Source organism: Halictus rubicundus, chromosome 14 (genome assembly GCF_050948215.1).
Source record: "Halictus rubicundus isolate RS-2024b chromosome 14, iyHalRubi1_principal, whole genome shotgun sequence".
Classification (NCBI taxonomy): domain Eukaryota; kingdom Metazoa; phylum Arthropoda; class Insecta; order Hymenoptera; family Halictidae; genus Halictus; species Halictus rubicundus.
Genome location: NC_135162.1, coordinates 4,176,512 through 4,192,412, shown reverse-complemented (window position 1 = coordinate 4,192,412; position 15,901 = coordinate 4,176,512). Strand labels below are relative to the sequence as shown.

The window sequence follows — 15,901 nt, the reverse complement described above, 5'->3', positions numbered from 1 at the left end:
AAATTGATCGAGGCCACAGCTGGGCGAGATGTAGATCCCGACAACCGCGATGTCCCCCCATTGCACCGCCACGAATCCCTCGCCCCGCTCCAGAAGGGAGACCGACGGGGACCCGGGGCGGCTTCCCGCCACTATTACTACGGAGCCGATCTCGTCCCCCACCCAGAAGGGGTGTTCGGGGATTGCGTACGGCTCCGCCGCAACTGCCAGCCCAGCCCCCCACTCGCGCACGGCTTGGACAAACAGGTCCTGTGCCGCGCGCGAGTGGTTGAGGTTCGCCTGCAGAACCGGAGTAGGATTAAAAGTACCTACTCTAACATGGGCTCTGCAGAGTCCCCTCCCTGGGAGGTCCGGGCCCCCGGCGCCGTCTGCGGCCGCTGCGCGGATGCAGCCCCAGACGCGCCCTTCTCTTTCGTCGCCGCGCGGCCCCTCTTGGGAGCCGGGGCACACGCTTTGGCCCCGAATCTATGGCCCGATGGTCTCCCCAGGTCCGCGCAGAGCGGACACCTGGGGGCCCCCCGCACCCACCTTCCAACCGGTCAACTTTCCCCAAATCTCCGAATTACAACCACCCACAACCAGACCCCCCCCCACACAACAAAATACCCCATCATATCTCCTACGGCAAAGCTGCAGCAGCCTCCACCAGCACCCCCAGACCCCCACCCACCAATCCTCCCACAAACACCACCGACACCATCAACTCCCTAAACGCCTCAAGAGAACTAGATACCTTCTGCAAAATCCTAGATCTCATCCAAACACACTACATACCATGTCAAACAAGCATAGAAAAAGTCAGAGCAATAATTTTCATTGTTCAGCAACTCGATGGCTAACTCAACCCCATCCCCCCACAAATTCATGACATGGAATGCCACCAGTCTTCTCCCAAAACTGTCAGAGCTTCAGCACTACCTAACAACAAACCAAATCCAAGTTGCCCTAATCTCATAAACCTGGCTCTCAGCATCTGAAAGCCTCAAAATCCCACAATGCAGAGCGAGCCGAGCGGATAGACCCCATCAAACGCGTAAAAGCGGCGGAGTAGCCATCCTAATCCCCAACTCCATCCCCTACCAAACCATCCCCCAACCCACAAACTCCAGCATAGAAATAACCACCATCGTAACAAAAACAAACCCTTCCGTCACAATCGGCGCACTCTACTCCCCCCCCCCCAAAAAAAACAAAATCACACAATCCGACCTTGACGCAATCATAACTCACACACACTCCAAATACTTCCTCGTAGGAGGTGACCTGAATGCCAAACACCAGCTTTAGAACAATACCACCTACAACAGAAACGGAAGCACCCTCCAATCCCACTCCAAAACTCGAAACTACACATCATCCACAGCAACACATACACCTACAGACAACTGTAGCGACCATGGTGCGTGGGAACGTTGGAATTTTCGGACGCGAAAATTCCATTCTTCTCAAGTGCGTACAGTGGGAGGTCGGGTTGAGGGCCTGGTCATTTAAGGATGGTCATAAACGCAGAAGGGAGAACCCAGGTATAAGGAATAGAGGAGACTTTTTCTTTCGTACGTAGATGCATTCTAAATGTATACTTTAACACAATAATACAAATGTACCGGTTCAAACATTTGTTTTAATAATAAAAATGTATTTGTTTAAACAATTGTTTAAATAATAAAAATTTAATTGTGTAAACTAGCGTTTAACTAGTAAAAATGTACTGGTGCAAACATTTGTTTCAATAAAAATTTATTTGTTTAAACGATTGTTTAAATAATAAAAATTTATTTGTGTAAACTAGCGTTTAACTAGTAAAAATGTACTGGTGCAAACATTTGTTTCAATAACAAAAATTCATTTGTTTAAACAATTGTTTAAATAATAAAAATTTATTTGTGTAAACTAGCGATTAACTAGTAAAAATGTACTGGTGCAAACATTTGTTTCAATAATAAAAATTTCTTTGTTTAAACAATTGTTTAAATAATAAAAATTTATTTATGTAAACAAGCGTTTAAAGTTTAAACGATAAAAAGTGTTCGATTATTAATGGTAGTCACTGTACCGTGGTACGTATTTACGTATTATGGCTTGGCAACGTCGGATAAAAAAGTCGGCCATCCGAACTTCGAATACAATTTCGAATAAAAGATACATTTCATTTTACTAGTAAGTAAAAACTAGTAAGTAAAAAGGTGACAAGATGGATCAATTGAAAAATATAAGGCAATGCTGGTAGCAAGAGGCGACCACCACAGGGAAGGCATAGATTTCGATGAGGTATTCTCGCCTGTAACCAGAATGGAGACCATCCGTACGCTGTTTGCCGTCAGTGTGATGAAGGGACTGCATCTTCACCAGATGGACGTAATAACTGCGTACGTGCAAGGAGATTTACATGAAGAAATCTTCATGGAACAACCAAAGAGGTTGAAAGGTCTGATACTCAAAATACGTTCTGTAAATTAAAGAAGCCTTTATACGGTCTCTGAAGCAAGCGGGTTGCGAATGGTACCGCAAATTGGACAATTTTTTAATCAGTTTAGATTTTAACAAGACCGCGATAGATCCGTGCGTATACGTTAGTAACGATAAGAACAGCGATGCAATAATTACTGTCTATGTTGACGATCTGTTCATAGCGTCCGTAGATTTAGAAGAAATAGAAAAAATTAGAAACTTGTTAAAGCGCGAATTCAAAATAAAAGATTTAGGAATGGTACAGGATATTTTAGGTATGAGCGTAGATAGGGTAGGTAGTTTAGGAAGTATCAAAGTGTCTCAAGAAAAATATGTTAAAGATTTGCTAGAAAGGTTCGGTATGACAGAGTGCAATACTATAAGTGTGCCCATGGAAAATAATATAAATATAGAGACTATCAAATCGGAAACCGATAGGGACGACATTGTAAACAAACGGGGTTAGTTTCCCGGTGTGGGGGGAGGGGGGGGGGGGTGTCGATCCGTCCCACCCCCATTGGGGAGGGGGATTCGTGGGGGGTTTTGGGGAAAGGAAGGGTCGGGGCGTGCCGGATCGCGCCTCCGACTGCTCTTCCTTCCGGTGGCGGCGTCTTCTTGCCTCGGCCGGGGCAGGTTCCTTCGGGAACTGTGGGTGGACCGAGCTGGGGCTCGGGAAGCTCAATCCGAAGGCTCCAGGGATGGGGACACCGGGCGGGTCCCTCCGTCCGGGGTCTTGTAGCGTAGGTAGTGGGGGAGGTTAACCCCTCCCCCCAGGGAGCCGGGGTATGCGTAAAGACATTTTCCACACGGAAAAAAAGGGTTGTAAGACGTGCAGTTGAGGGGGAGTGTTGGCATGGAAAAACACCACACAACTTCACGTCTTCAAGCTCGGGAATTTTTAGCGCGTTTCGGCTTCTAGGTCCGCGTGCGTTGCCGGTGGTTGCGTGGTTGTGTTTTTTGTTTGTTTGGTCTGTGATTTTGTTCAGGACGTTCATGTATTATCTTTTGTAATAAACGTTTGTTATTTGTGAATCCCCATAAATCACACACTGGCAAAAAAATGTTTCCATAAACAATTAATCAGTATTTATTTTTCTACAAATGTCAATATAAAAAATTTAAGAAAAAAAATTTTTTATAAAATATAGGGACAACCTCGATTTTTTAAATATTACTATATATTTCTGACTTCATAATATTATAGTTGGTGTCGAAACGAATAACCTTAACACGTTGAACGCCACGTCAGCCATATGTGGCTGACGGAAGTATTTGTGCAGGTTTTAAAATGAATTTTTACGTTGATATATTCATTGTACTAAACTTAATTAGGATCTGTAACATGCAAGAAAGTTGGAGGATTACTTAGTATCGTACATTTAATTTTTTGCAATTTTTATTTCATTAAATAACTTACTTTGATTTTATGGAATTTTTGGGGTTTCTAGTTTGGCGTCCAAAGTGTTAATAATCTTGAAATAACGCTAAAATACTTTAAATACCCATTTAAATTACATAGAAGAAAGTCAAAACGTCGGCGGCGGTGCGGTCTAGTGTGCGACGGCCTTTGCGTTTCATATTGTACTGCATTTAATGTCATTATTAGTGCTTAACATTTGATTAATTCTTACTTTCCGTAGTATTAAGTTCCAATTGAACATTAATAGTTGAAGGCGGGCGGCATGTCTAGAATTGTCTAGACATCGTGTCTGGGTCTTCGCTGCGATCGAGTGGAACACTGTCATTTTTTAGTTCTTTATTGGTATGCTTGACCCTAAGAATTTATTACGGACTTGGGTACGGCTGAAAGTTAAGTGTCCTGTTTCGAAATGGGAAAACAGTTGACGTATCGCAGGCCCACACTCAGCGGAAAGACCAGTACACCAGTTTCGGGGAAAGATCCTGGAAACAAGGAATCTTTGTGCAGCATTCTCTGAGGCTCCGTGAGAAAATGAAACCATGGAGTCTGTAGGCGTTGCACAGTTTTTGGATTACGCCCCAAACTGGTGATTCGTCCCCTGGTTATCCCTACCAAAGAAGTTATCTCTTTCCGAGTTTTGGTAAGGAATTCCAGATGAACTAGGAGTCAGAACGCTACGAACCTTCATTAGGTTAAGAACACTTTAACATTTGTACGGACTTAAACCTTATAACCTTTGCCCAGAACTTGGCATTGAACTTTGTACGTTCTCAGTTGTTTTTATTAAACTTATTGTTACGCACTTTTAGAACGTTTTTCATACAAACCAACGCCATTAGTTAAGGTTCGCAACACTGCTAGCAAGAAAGTCTTCAGAGTAATTAGTAGTTGATAAACACGATTCTGTACGAACGTATAGGTGAAGGGATATCATAAATGTCTTCCTGTTAACACCAAATCTGTTATTATGTTGTGTATTGCAATACATTTGAATGTATAGCAGCTCAAGGGAATATTTTTGAATATTTTGCGTAACAGAAATAAAGCAAATGAATCTTGCACGTTGAATTTTATGTATTCCATTTTTCTGGGTTGAAGGTCATTTGTAGGCCATATTGTGTTACATGAATGAATTCGTTATTTTGTTAGCTTCAACACTACGTTAACGAAGATATATCATTCCATTTAAAAAAACATCGATGACCTTCAAATTTCATAAAGAAATGACCTAGAACATTTTTTTCCTTACACCGTTACATGTGGCCCTTCAAACAGTGTAACTTTGTCCTAAGAAGTTTTTTTGTACAACGAAAAGTAACGGAGATATTTAGGTGTTCTGATTCTTCGCACTCTCCCTGTATTATGTCCTTGGGTACACCCGCGTTGTGAACATACATACATTAGTTGGTTCAGAGGGGAAAATATTATGATAGGCAAAAAAATTTGTTCGAGGTTATATTTTTTGAGATTTCTTGGTCATCGAAGTTTTTTTAAATGGAATTATATATTTTTATTATCGCTATATGGTAGCCGAGGTCAAGACGAATCCAACGACCTGTAATATTATGACCTTCGCGTGACCTTGAGTACGAAACATTCGTATGTTATCACTAGATGGCGCATATTTACGCAAAATGAAAATTTTCTATCTGAATTGCAACAGACTGGAGCGAAATAGAAATTAATTTTCTTTCTGAATATGTTCAATAGATTGGAAATAATGTAACAGTATTTTTAAAATCTTCTAATGTTTTTACCGTTTTAAATACACATACTCATTTTTGTCTAAACGCATAAAATCCGCAGTCTAGTTATCACCAAGGATTCCAAACCATACATTTAAACTCCACGGACGCTGGTGTACAATTTGTCAAACCCATTTCAGGTTTTCAGTGCACGAATAATGCATATTATGTATATTCAGTTGTCCATGGTCACAAAAAGTAGCTTTGTCAGTAAAGAGAACGTCAAAAAAGAAATATTGATTTCCTTGTATTTGCTGCAATGTCCATGTACAAAAAGCAACACGATTCTGAAAGTCGTTGCCACGAAGCTCCTGATGTAAGGAAATATGGTATGGATGAAAATGACGTTGCAATATTCGGCACACACTTGCTTTGGAAATGCCTAAAGAACGTCCACCTGTTCGACAACTTGTAGTAGGATCAATATCGACTGTAGCCAATACAAAAGTTTCGGCATCTTCTGCAGTAGCAGGCTTTGATCGTTTTCTTTTCAGTGATTTAATACTCCCTGTTTTACAAAACAATTGAACTATGCGGTCAAAACTATGTCGAGAAGGATGATTTCTCTCAGGGTATCTTTCTGCGTACAGTTGAAATGCTTGTACTCAGTTACTTTTAGCCTCACCATAATCTAAAATCATTTCTATCTTTTCTGCATCAGGGTACACCATCGTTTCAGAGAAGTAATATCCAGAGAATAAATCCCGATGAATTTCTTAAACGTACTGATTAGAGTCACCGAAACGAGAAGAATTTGTATCAGTTTTTACAATTTATTGTAAACGTGCTTACAGTCATTAGTCAAGGTTCAAGAACATTTCTTGAAATTCTAGGGGGATCATGTCATCGTTATTTCACTATTTACATCAAGTGTCCTACTTTTATGAATTTCTCGTACTCAAGGTAACGTGAATGTCATAATATTACACGTAATTGGATTCGTCTTGACCTCGGCTGTCATATAGCTATAATAAAAATATATTACTCCTTTTAAAAAAACATCGATGACCTAGAGATATAAAAAAATATAACCTTAAATAAATTTTTTGCCTGTCAGAATATTTTCCCGTCTGAACCAACTAATGTTTTCCTCTAAAAGTTTGTATGCATGTGTGTATGTGTAGAACCGTCGGGGGAACCGTCTACATAAGGCGATAACTAAACGCGGAAACTATTATTTTCCGCTTACTGTCCACTAAGCTTCCACGTTCGATATACTCCGCGAGAACGGGTAAATTAAAAGGAGATTGCAGCAGCGAGAGAGATTCTCAGTAAAAATGCCGGCCCAATTTGAGAGCGCGAACAGCCCCATCGCCAGGGAGCCAGTGATCAACGGTAGCACACAATACCTTCAAGATGACATCGTCATCAGTGGTTTCTCAGGTAACGAAGAATTTCTTACGTAGGTCCGATATGTATTATATATACCTATACCACACATGTATTATAGTATCCGCGAATCTAACGCGTTTGTCGTTTTCTCCAGGTCGTTTCTCGGAGTCAGACAATGTAGACGAGTTGAAGAAGAATTTATTCGAGGGTGTCGACATGATCACGGACGACGAACGACGATGGCCAGCCGGTATCTACGGTTTACCAAAGAGAATCGGCAAATTGAAGGACATTCAACACTTCGACGCCACTTTTTTCGGTGTTCACGCGAAACAAGCTCATCTGATGGACCCACAGCTTCGGATACTCCTGGAGGCAACGTACGAGGCCATACTCGATGCTGGCATTAATCCGCAAGAGATTAGAGGATCGAAGACTGGTGTGTTCGTCGGTGTTTCTAGGTCAGAGTCGCACGAGTTGTGGTGGAAGAGTCCGGAAGAGCTCAATGGTACGGAATGTGGTTATTTTCTTTCTGGCATAGGCTCCTCGTTGAAATTGGAAAGCGAATTTTCTTTCGGCGGTATGCATGTAAATACGTGCGTACATACGTACTTACTTCGAAATCGATTTTCGCAGGCTACGCATTGACCGGATGCTGCAGATCCATGTTCCCCAACAGGGTATCGTTCGCTTTCGACTTCAATGGGCCAAGTTACGCGATAGACACAGCTTGCTCGTCGTCGCTGTACGGTATGCACCAGGCGATCAGCGCGATGCGTTCGGGAGAGTGCGACGCGGCCATCGTTGCTGGGTGCAACCTTTTGCTGGAGCCCACCATGTCGCTCGAGTTCCATAGATTGAGCATGTTGTCGGTGGACGGCTCGTGCAAAGCGTTCGACGCCGCAGGTAACGGCTACGTCAGATCCGAGACAATCGGTGTCCTGTTCCTACAAAAGTCGAAGGACGCGCGCAGAGTCTACGCCACCGTGATACACTCGAAAACGAACACGGACGGCAACAAAGTCGAGGGCATCACATATCCGAACGGGCAGATGCAGCAAAAAATGATGCGCGAAGTCTACGCGGAGGCTGGAATCAATCCAACAGATGTTGTCTACGTGGAAGCCCACGGAACCGGCACCAAGGTCGGCGACCCGCAAGAGATCAACTCTATCGCAAACTTGTTCTGCAAAGGCAGGAAAACTCCTCTTCTTCTTGGCTCGGTCAAGTCGAACTTGGGTCACGCGGAAGCGGCCAGTGGAATGTGTTCTATGGCGAAACTGTTGATCGCTATGGAAGCAGGAGTGATACCAGGCAATCTTCACTTTAAGAATCCGAACAAGGATATACCGTCTCTACACGACGGCAGCATACAGGTCGTCGATAAGAATATGCCATGGAAGGGTGGCCTAGTCGCCGTAAACTCGTTCGGTTTTGGCGGAGCCAACGCGCACGTACTTCTTCGTAGCAATCCGAAACCAAAACTGTCGCCAGTCTTAGATAGTAAAATACCCAAGTTGGTCGCTGTATCCGGCCGCACAGAGGAAGCTGTACAGGTTCTTCTAGACAAAGCCAAAGAACACGAGAAGGACGACGAATTCATCGCTCTTCTTCACGACACGTACGCGTTGAACATACCCGGTCACCTTTACCGGGGCTATTCCGTGCTGGGAACGGACGGAGCCGAAGAAACTAGTCAAATCAGTACCTCGGAGAAACGTCCTATTTGGTTCGTGTTCTCTGGTATGGGCTCTCAGTGGGCTGGCATGGGCAAGGATTTGCTCTGCATCGAACCGTTCAAGCGAAGCTTGCAACGTTGCGCCGACGCCTTGAAACCCGAAGGTGTTGATCTGATGAACGTCATTCTGAACTCTACACCCGAATCCTTCGTTGAGAATGTCGTTCACTGCTTCATATCGATCGCAGCTATTCAAGTCGCCCTTGTAGACCTCCTGGCGTACTTGGGCATTCATCCGGACGGTATCGTTGGACATTCGGTCGGTGAGCTGGGATGCGCTTACGCCGACGGTACTTTCACGCCGGAACAAACCATTTTGGCCGCGTACTGGCGTGGAAGATCTATTCTGGACTCGAAACTGTCGCCCGGAGCTATGGCGGCCGTAGGGTTAAGTTGGGAGGAGGTTAAAAAACGATGCCCGCCGGACGTGTATCCAGCTTGCAACAACTCCGAAGATTCTACAACGATTTCCGGTGCGGTCGATGCTATTAAGAAATTCGCCGAGGAGCTGAAGAAGGAGGATATCTTCGTACGAGTGGTAGAGAGCAGCGGCGTCGCGTTCCACAGCAAGTACATAGCCCCGGCTGGCCAGAATTTGCGCTCCGCTTTAGAGAGGATCATACCGAATCCAAAACCGCGTACCTCCAGGTGGATCTCCACGTCCATACCCACTGCAGCTTGGGACCATCCATTGGCGCAGCTCAGCTCGGCAGCCTACCATGTGAACAACTTGCTGTCGCCTGTACAGTTCAAGCAAGGGCTTTCTTACGTGCCTGAAAACGCGATCACCATCGAGATTGCTCCGCACTGTTTGATGCAGGCGGTTCTGCGTAGATCGTTGTCAAAGAGTGTGACGAACATAGGATTGCACAAACGGGATCACAAGAACAACTTGCTTTTCCTGCTCGAAAACTTAGGAAAATTGCACATGGCTGGCGCACAGGTAAAGATCTCAAAACTGTACCCACCCATCAGCTATCCGGTCGGCCGTGGTACGCCGATGATCAGCTCTATGGTTAAATGGGACCACTCCACCGAATGGGCGGTAGCCGATTTCTGCAAGAGCGACAATCTCTCCGGAGAGAGCGTGATCGAGTTTGACCTGTCCAAAGAATCGGACGCGTACATAGCTGGTCATACGATCGACGGAAGAATTCTTTTCCCGGCTACCGGTTACTTGGTACTCGTCTGGAGAACCTACGCGAAGCTGCGCAACGTCGACTTCGAGAAACTCCCGGTTGTGTTCGAACATGTAAAATTCCTGCGGGCTACAATCATGCCTAAAGAAGGCCCGATTAAATTCTTTGTCAATATATTCATGGGAACCAATGAATTTGAGATTTGCGAGAACGGCTCGGTGGCGGTGACAGGAAAGATATCTGTACCGGAGAACACGGAGAAAATGATGCTGAATCTTCCGACACCGGTCGTACGAAACGATCCCGAACTGTTGGAGCTGAACACCAAAGACGTTTACAAGGAGCTCCGTTTGCGAGGATACGAATATACCGGGGAGTTCCAGGGTATCGAATCCGCCAACAATCGCGGTGGCAATGGAAAACTTCTCTGGACCAATTGGATTTCCTTCATGGACACCATGCTTCAGATTACCATTCTACAAAAGGATACCAGATCCTTGCATTTACCAACTCGTATACAGTATGTTGCTATCAATCCCGTTGCTCATATGGAACAAGTGAACGACTTGGGGGAAGACCAGGCTCTTCCAGTATATTGTTACAAGAATATCGATGTCGTCAAATCCGGCGGTATCGAAATCAGAAAGATGAAAGCATCCTTGGCCCCGAGAAGGCAGCAATCTCAAATCCCTCCCAAGTACGAGAAATACACGTTTGTACCCTACGTTAACCCCAAGCCTACGGTGGAAGACCCTGAGAAGGCTAAAGTGAATGCCCTTACCATCTTGTTGCAAATTGTCCGTGAAAACTTGGCAGCATTGAAATTGAAAGCCGTAGAAGTAGCCGGCGATCGTCCCATAGATGCTCTCTTCGCAACCACTGTGTTGGACATCTTGTACAGCGAACCCAGTGTTACTGTAAGTAATTATTATTGTTATTGTTATTATTATCATTACTGGGACCGTATACATACAAAAAATAGTCTCTCACAAATGATTTCTGTTTCAGATTGATTACCAGGTCGCTGCAACCAGTAGCGTCGAGCAATATGCCAGCTTGAATGCACAAAACGTAAAAGTTGTACAAAAGGATCTGAACAAGACACCTGTGGGCCAAGACTTACACTTCGTCGTAGCTACGAACGTACTGTCCAAGAATACCGCCGAAGCTGTACTGAACAATCTGTCTGACAGTCTGAGGAGTGGTGGCTACGCTCTGCTTGAAGAATCCGGTTTGAATAATTTGGATAGCTCGAAGAAAACCGCCAATCTGATAATCGTAGGGAATCAAGTAGCGAACGGAAAGTTTTACGTTTTACTCAAGAAGCCTGAAAAGTTGGCGGAGCCGATGATCGTCCAAATAACAGAGAAGAACTTCCAGTGGGTAGAGAACCTTAAGGCGGCGCTGAAGAAAGCTGCGACGGAAATACAAGAGATTCTTGTAGTCAATCAAGGCGACGAACTGCTCGGTAAGTATTCGAACCTACCTGTTAGAATGGGACCATAAGTTCGTATCATCATAGGCAGAATTTCTGTATGACGAATATTATTCTCCACAATTCAGGCATGGTTGGGCTTATGACCTGCGTTCGCCGCGAGGATGGCGGCACCAACGTGCGTTACGTGTTCATCCAAGACAAGAACGCTCCCAAGTTCAGTCTCAATGATAAATTCTACGCCGAGCAACTGAGCAAGCAATTGATGGCCAATGTCTTGAAAGGAGGAAACTGGGGAAGCTTCCGGCATTTGCTCTTGGACCAGCAAACAGGAGCTTCGTCCGTCCAGGTTGAACACGCGTACATCAATGCTCTGCACAGGGGAGACCTGAGCAGTTTGCGATGGATCGAGAGTCCTCTGAGTTACTACGAACCGGAGAAGTCCTTGGGAGTGGAACTCTTCCACGTATACTACGCCCCGTTGAACTTCCGAGATGTGATGTTAGCCACTGGAAAGCTGCCACCGGATGCTCTGCCTGGAAACTTGGCTAGCCAAGATTGTATCTTGGGTCTTGAATTCTCCGGACGTAACTCAAAGGGTGAACGAGTTATGGCGATGGTACCTGCACGCGGTCTGGCGACCACCGTAGTAGCCGATTCTGCATTTTCATGGATCGTACCTAAAAAATGGTCTCTGGAGGAAGCTTCGACGATCCCGGTAGCCTACGCGACTAGTTACTACGCCTTGTTCGTTCGAGGTGGCCTGAAACGCGGCGAAAGCGTTCTGATTCACGCTGGCAGTGGTGGTGTTGGTCAAGCCAGTATTTCCATAGCTTTGCACGCTGGCTGCACAGTGTTCACAACGGTCGGTACACCGGAGAAGCGACAGTTCTTGAAGAAAATGTTCCCTCAGTTGACCGACAGGAACATCGGCAATTCCCGAGACACCAGCTTCGAACACCTGATAATGAACGAGACGAACGGTCGTGGTGTGGACGTGGTGCTAAATTCGTTGGCCGAAGAGAAGCTGCAAGCCAGCGTCAGGTGTCTCGCCGATGGTGGTCGGTTCCTCGAAATTGGAAAATACGATCTATCGAACGACGCGCCTTTGGGAATGTCGTTGTTCTTGAAGAACACCGCCTTCCATGGAATATTGTTGGACGCCATTTGCGAGATCGACGGCCCTGAAAGGAAGGAAGTGGTCAGACTCGTCAAAGAGGGTATCGACAACGGAGCTGTTCGCCCGCTGCCAGCTACTGTCTTCTCGGAGCAGCAGATCGAACAGTCGTTCCGGTTCATGGCCACAGGCAAACACATTGGTAAAGTTGTGTTGAAGATTCGCGAAGAAGAGAAGGAGACCGTGGTACCGCACCCAACGCCAAAGATCGTAGCAGCCATTCCGCGCACGTACATGAACCCACACAAGTCTTACATCCTGGTCGGAGGTCTCGGAGGATTCGGTGCAGAGCTCGCCGAATGGATGATCAAGCGAGGCGCCAAACATTTGGTATTGACATCCCGGTCCGGTATCCGAAACGGCTTCCAGTCCCTGTGCGTTCGTCGTTGGCGCGAATCCGGCGTGAACGTTGCGATCTCGACGGTGGACGCGACAACGATGGCCGGAGCAAAGAAGCTGGTCGAAGATAGCAACAAGATGGCTCCTGTCGGTGGTATATTCAACTTGGCGGCTGTTCTAGTCGACAACGTGCTCGAATACCTTGAAGAGATCGATTTCGTCAAGGTAGCAGCGCCCAAAGTCTCTGCCACGAAATGTCTGGACGCGGTGTCGCGAGAGTTGTGTTCCTTGCTGGACTATTTTGTTGTCTTCTCCTCCGTTTCGTGCGGCAGAGGTAACATTGGTCAGACGAATTATGGTCTTGCAAACTCTGCCATGGAGAGAATCATTGAGCAGAGGCAAGCGAACGGTCTGCCTGGCCTTGCTATTCAGTGGGGAGCTATTGGAGATGTTGGATTGATTTTAGGTAAATTGATCCTCGTTTTTCAAAAATTTAGCAGCGTATAAAATAGTACGATCGAGAGGGGGGTGGGGTGGTGGTGGTATATCTTTTTGTTAATTCGGACCTGCTCGGAATATATTTTTTCATGTTTGGCTTTCTTTTCTAGATTCTGTTGGTGGCGGCAACGACACAGAAATCGGTGGCACTATGCCACAGCGTATCGGAAGCTGTCTGGAAACCATGGACGTCTTTCTACAGCAAACCTATCCTGTCCTGGCCTCCATGTGCGTAGCGGACCAACGTAAGAGTCAGGAGACAACCAACAAAGTCAGCATCGTTCAGGCGATAGCTAATATCTTGGGTATCAAAAAACTGGAAAGCATTAACTATTCTGTCACTCTGGCCGATCTCGGAATGGACTCTCTCATGGGAACAGAAATCAAACAGATGTTAGAAAGAAATTACGATGTAGTACTGTCCGCACAGGATATCCGTAACCTGACGTTCGAGAAGTTGAAGTCATTCGGCTCTGGAGCTGTTGAAGTAGAAGCTATCGAACCGGAAGCCGAGGAAGAAGATGGAGCACAATTCCTGTTCCAGGCGGATTGCGCTGAAATAATTCCTACGGAATCCCTTGTCCAACTGAAGACAAAGGGTACGAAGGGGACACCTCTATTCTTCGTTCACGCGATCGAGGGAATGGTCGGTTCTCTGAAGGGCATAGCTAGCGAATTGAATCGCCCTGCTTGGGGCTTCCAATGTGTTCAAGATGCCCCGTTGAGTACCATAACGGAACTAGCCACGTTCTACATAAAGGAAATGAAGAAAGTTCAGAAGAAAGGACCGTATCATGTAGTAGGCTATTCATTTGGTGCTTGTGTCGCCTTTGAAATGGCTCTTCAGTTGGAAACCGCCGGTGAGAAAGTAATTTTAACTCTTCTGGACGGATCGCCTGAATTCGTTAGGTCACATTGCATTTCGATTGGAAAACATGCATGCGAATCGAAAACGGACATCGTTGACTCCAACTGTCGGAATACTTTGTCGTTCTTCATTAAGCTGTTCAACGAGAAGATCCGTTTTATCGAGGTAACGTATTTTTGTCTCTTTACTTTTTGTTGGTATTTTATTTCGACAGTTGTTACGATTTATTCTGTATTTTTGTAATTTTATTTTCCGCAGGCTTACAATATTTTGAAGGATACACCTGATGACGAGATATTGGATAAAATGGTAGAAACAATAAATAACAAAGACTTGAAAAAGGAGGAGTTGAAGATTGCTGGTATGTTGTTCCACAAAAAGCTGCAGGCAGCTTATTATTATGTGCCAACGGTTAAATTCAACGGAGACATCATGTTAATAAGAATTCAAGACAGCTTTATCCATTTGAAGAAGGATTACGGTCTATCAGAGGTAATGGTTGCGTCTAAATAATGAATAAATTATAATTACGCTGCCAAACAGGAAATTTAACAGAAATTGATTCTCTCGATCGCATATTTACAGATTTGTCAAAAGGAAGTGCAAATCCAAGAATTGCCTGGAAACCACAGAAGCATCCTGATAGGAAGTAACGGCAAAGAAATAGCAAGGATGCTGCAAACGTAAACTTATGTCTACTTATATATATACAAAACACACATCGAAGAATCGAGGAACACGCGATCTTTGCCAGTTTCGTATAGATAAGTTGTAGAAAGTATCAATGTACAATAATATTGATAGAGCTCATCTTACAACTTAATTATTAATATTTAATAATTCTTAGATATTCTGTGTAATGTTCCTTTTGTAGAAATGTTTTTTCCTTGAGGTTTCCACCCGCATTGTTCATTGATCATTCACATTAATTTATAAACTGAACTTCTATGACAGCAAAATAACTTTAGTGGTACTCTCTTTTTGATTCATTTGTAATATTTGTCAGGTAGTACGAACGAGTATTACTATAATTATTTAATGGATTTTAAGTATAAATATTTAAGTACCTTTAAGCACTCTAGATCTTTATAATGGTTCCTGGTGGTCAAGTTACCATTGTTTAGACCTATAGAACATATATATACAGGGTGTCCCACATAAATGGGAACACCTAAATATTTTTCATATTTACAGTCCTATCAGAAAACTTCAGAGGACAAAGTTACACTATTGCAAGGGGCAATATAATGGTGAAGAAAAAAATTTTTTATGTCGTGTTTTGTAATGAAATTTCAAGGTCACCGATGTTTTTTTAAATGGAATAGTATATTTTTTTACGATAGTATGATAGACAATAAAAAACTGAATTTAGTGGATACCACCTTTTTGAACTTGAAATGACCTTGAGCAAGAACAATCATGTTGAAGCGGATGAAATGTGGAAGATTAAAACTTAAGTGTTTCAGCAAATATTGCGCGTTGTTTACGTCGGGTGATCACGTTTACGTGAGGCCATCAGGGGGGAGCTGATGGCCATGAAGCGGCTGCGCGACGCTCCCCGGCCGGTAATCCCCGCCCCCAACACCAGCGGGGACACCACGGCGGTGGGCGTGATGGCCCAAATGCAGGTGCTCCTGGAGGCAGGGCTGAGCTCCATCCGCGACGAGATGCGGGTGAAGCTGCGGCGCGCGGTCGTGGCCGTTGTCTCGGCCTCGGTCACGCATAGGGCCCCCCGACCGCCGCCTTCCGTGCCTCCCGTGCC

At 44.8% G+C, this 15,901-nt stretch overlaps 1 protein-coding gene across 1 annotated transcript; it reads left to right on the top strand.

Moving 5' to 3' along the window:
- The first annotated feature begins 6,858 nt into the window (after positions 1–6,858).
- LOC143360913 (fatty acid synthase-like) lies at positions 6,859–14,985 on the top strand. The gene is made up of 8 exons (XM_076800105.1): positions 6,859–6,996; positions 7,100–7,453; positions 7,582–10,739; positions 10,831–11,290; positions 11,386–13,239; positions 13,382–14,304; positions 14,398–14,631; positions 14,725–14,985. Exons 1-8 carry the CDS (start codon positions 6,891–6,893, stop codon positions 14,824–14,826), a joined length of 7,191 nt encoding a protein of 2,396 aa, XP_076656220.1. The 5' UTR covers positions 6,859–6,890; the 3' UTR covers positions 14,827–14,985.
- Positions 14,986–15,901: the final 916 nt, after the last annotated feature.

What these genes read in the sequence shown, in the direction of transcription:
- LOC143360913 (XM_076800105.1), top strand. Translation starts at nt 6,891, where the DNA reads ATGCCGGCCCAATTTGAGAGCGCGAACAGCCCCATCGCCAGGGAGCCA. An exon ending in CGTCATCAGTGGTTTCTCAG is followed by an intron (nt 6,997 to 7,099) that starts GTAACGAAGAAT and finishes CGTTTTCTCCAG; the next exon opens with GTCGTTTCTCGGAGTCAGAC. An exon ending in AGAAGATCCGTTTTATCGAG is followed by an intron (nt 14,305 to 14,397) that starts GTAACGTATTTT and finishes TATTTTCCGCAG; the next exon opens with GCTTACAATATTTTGAAGGA.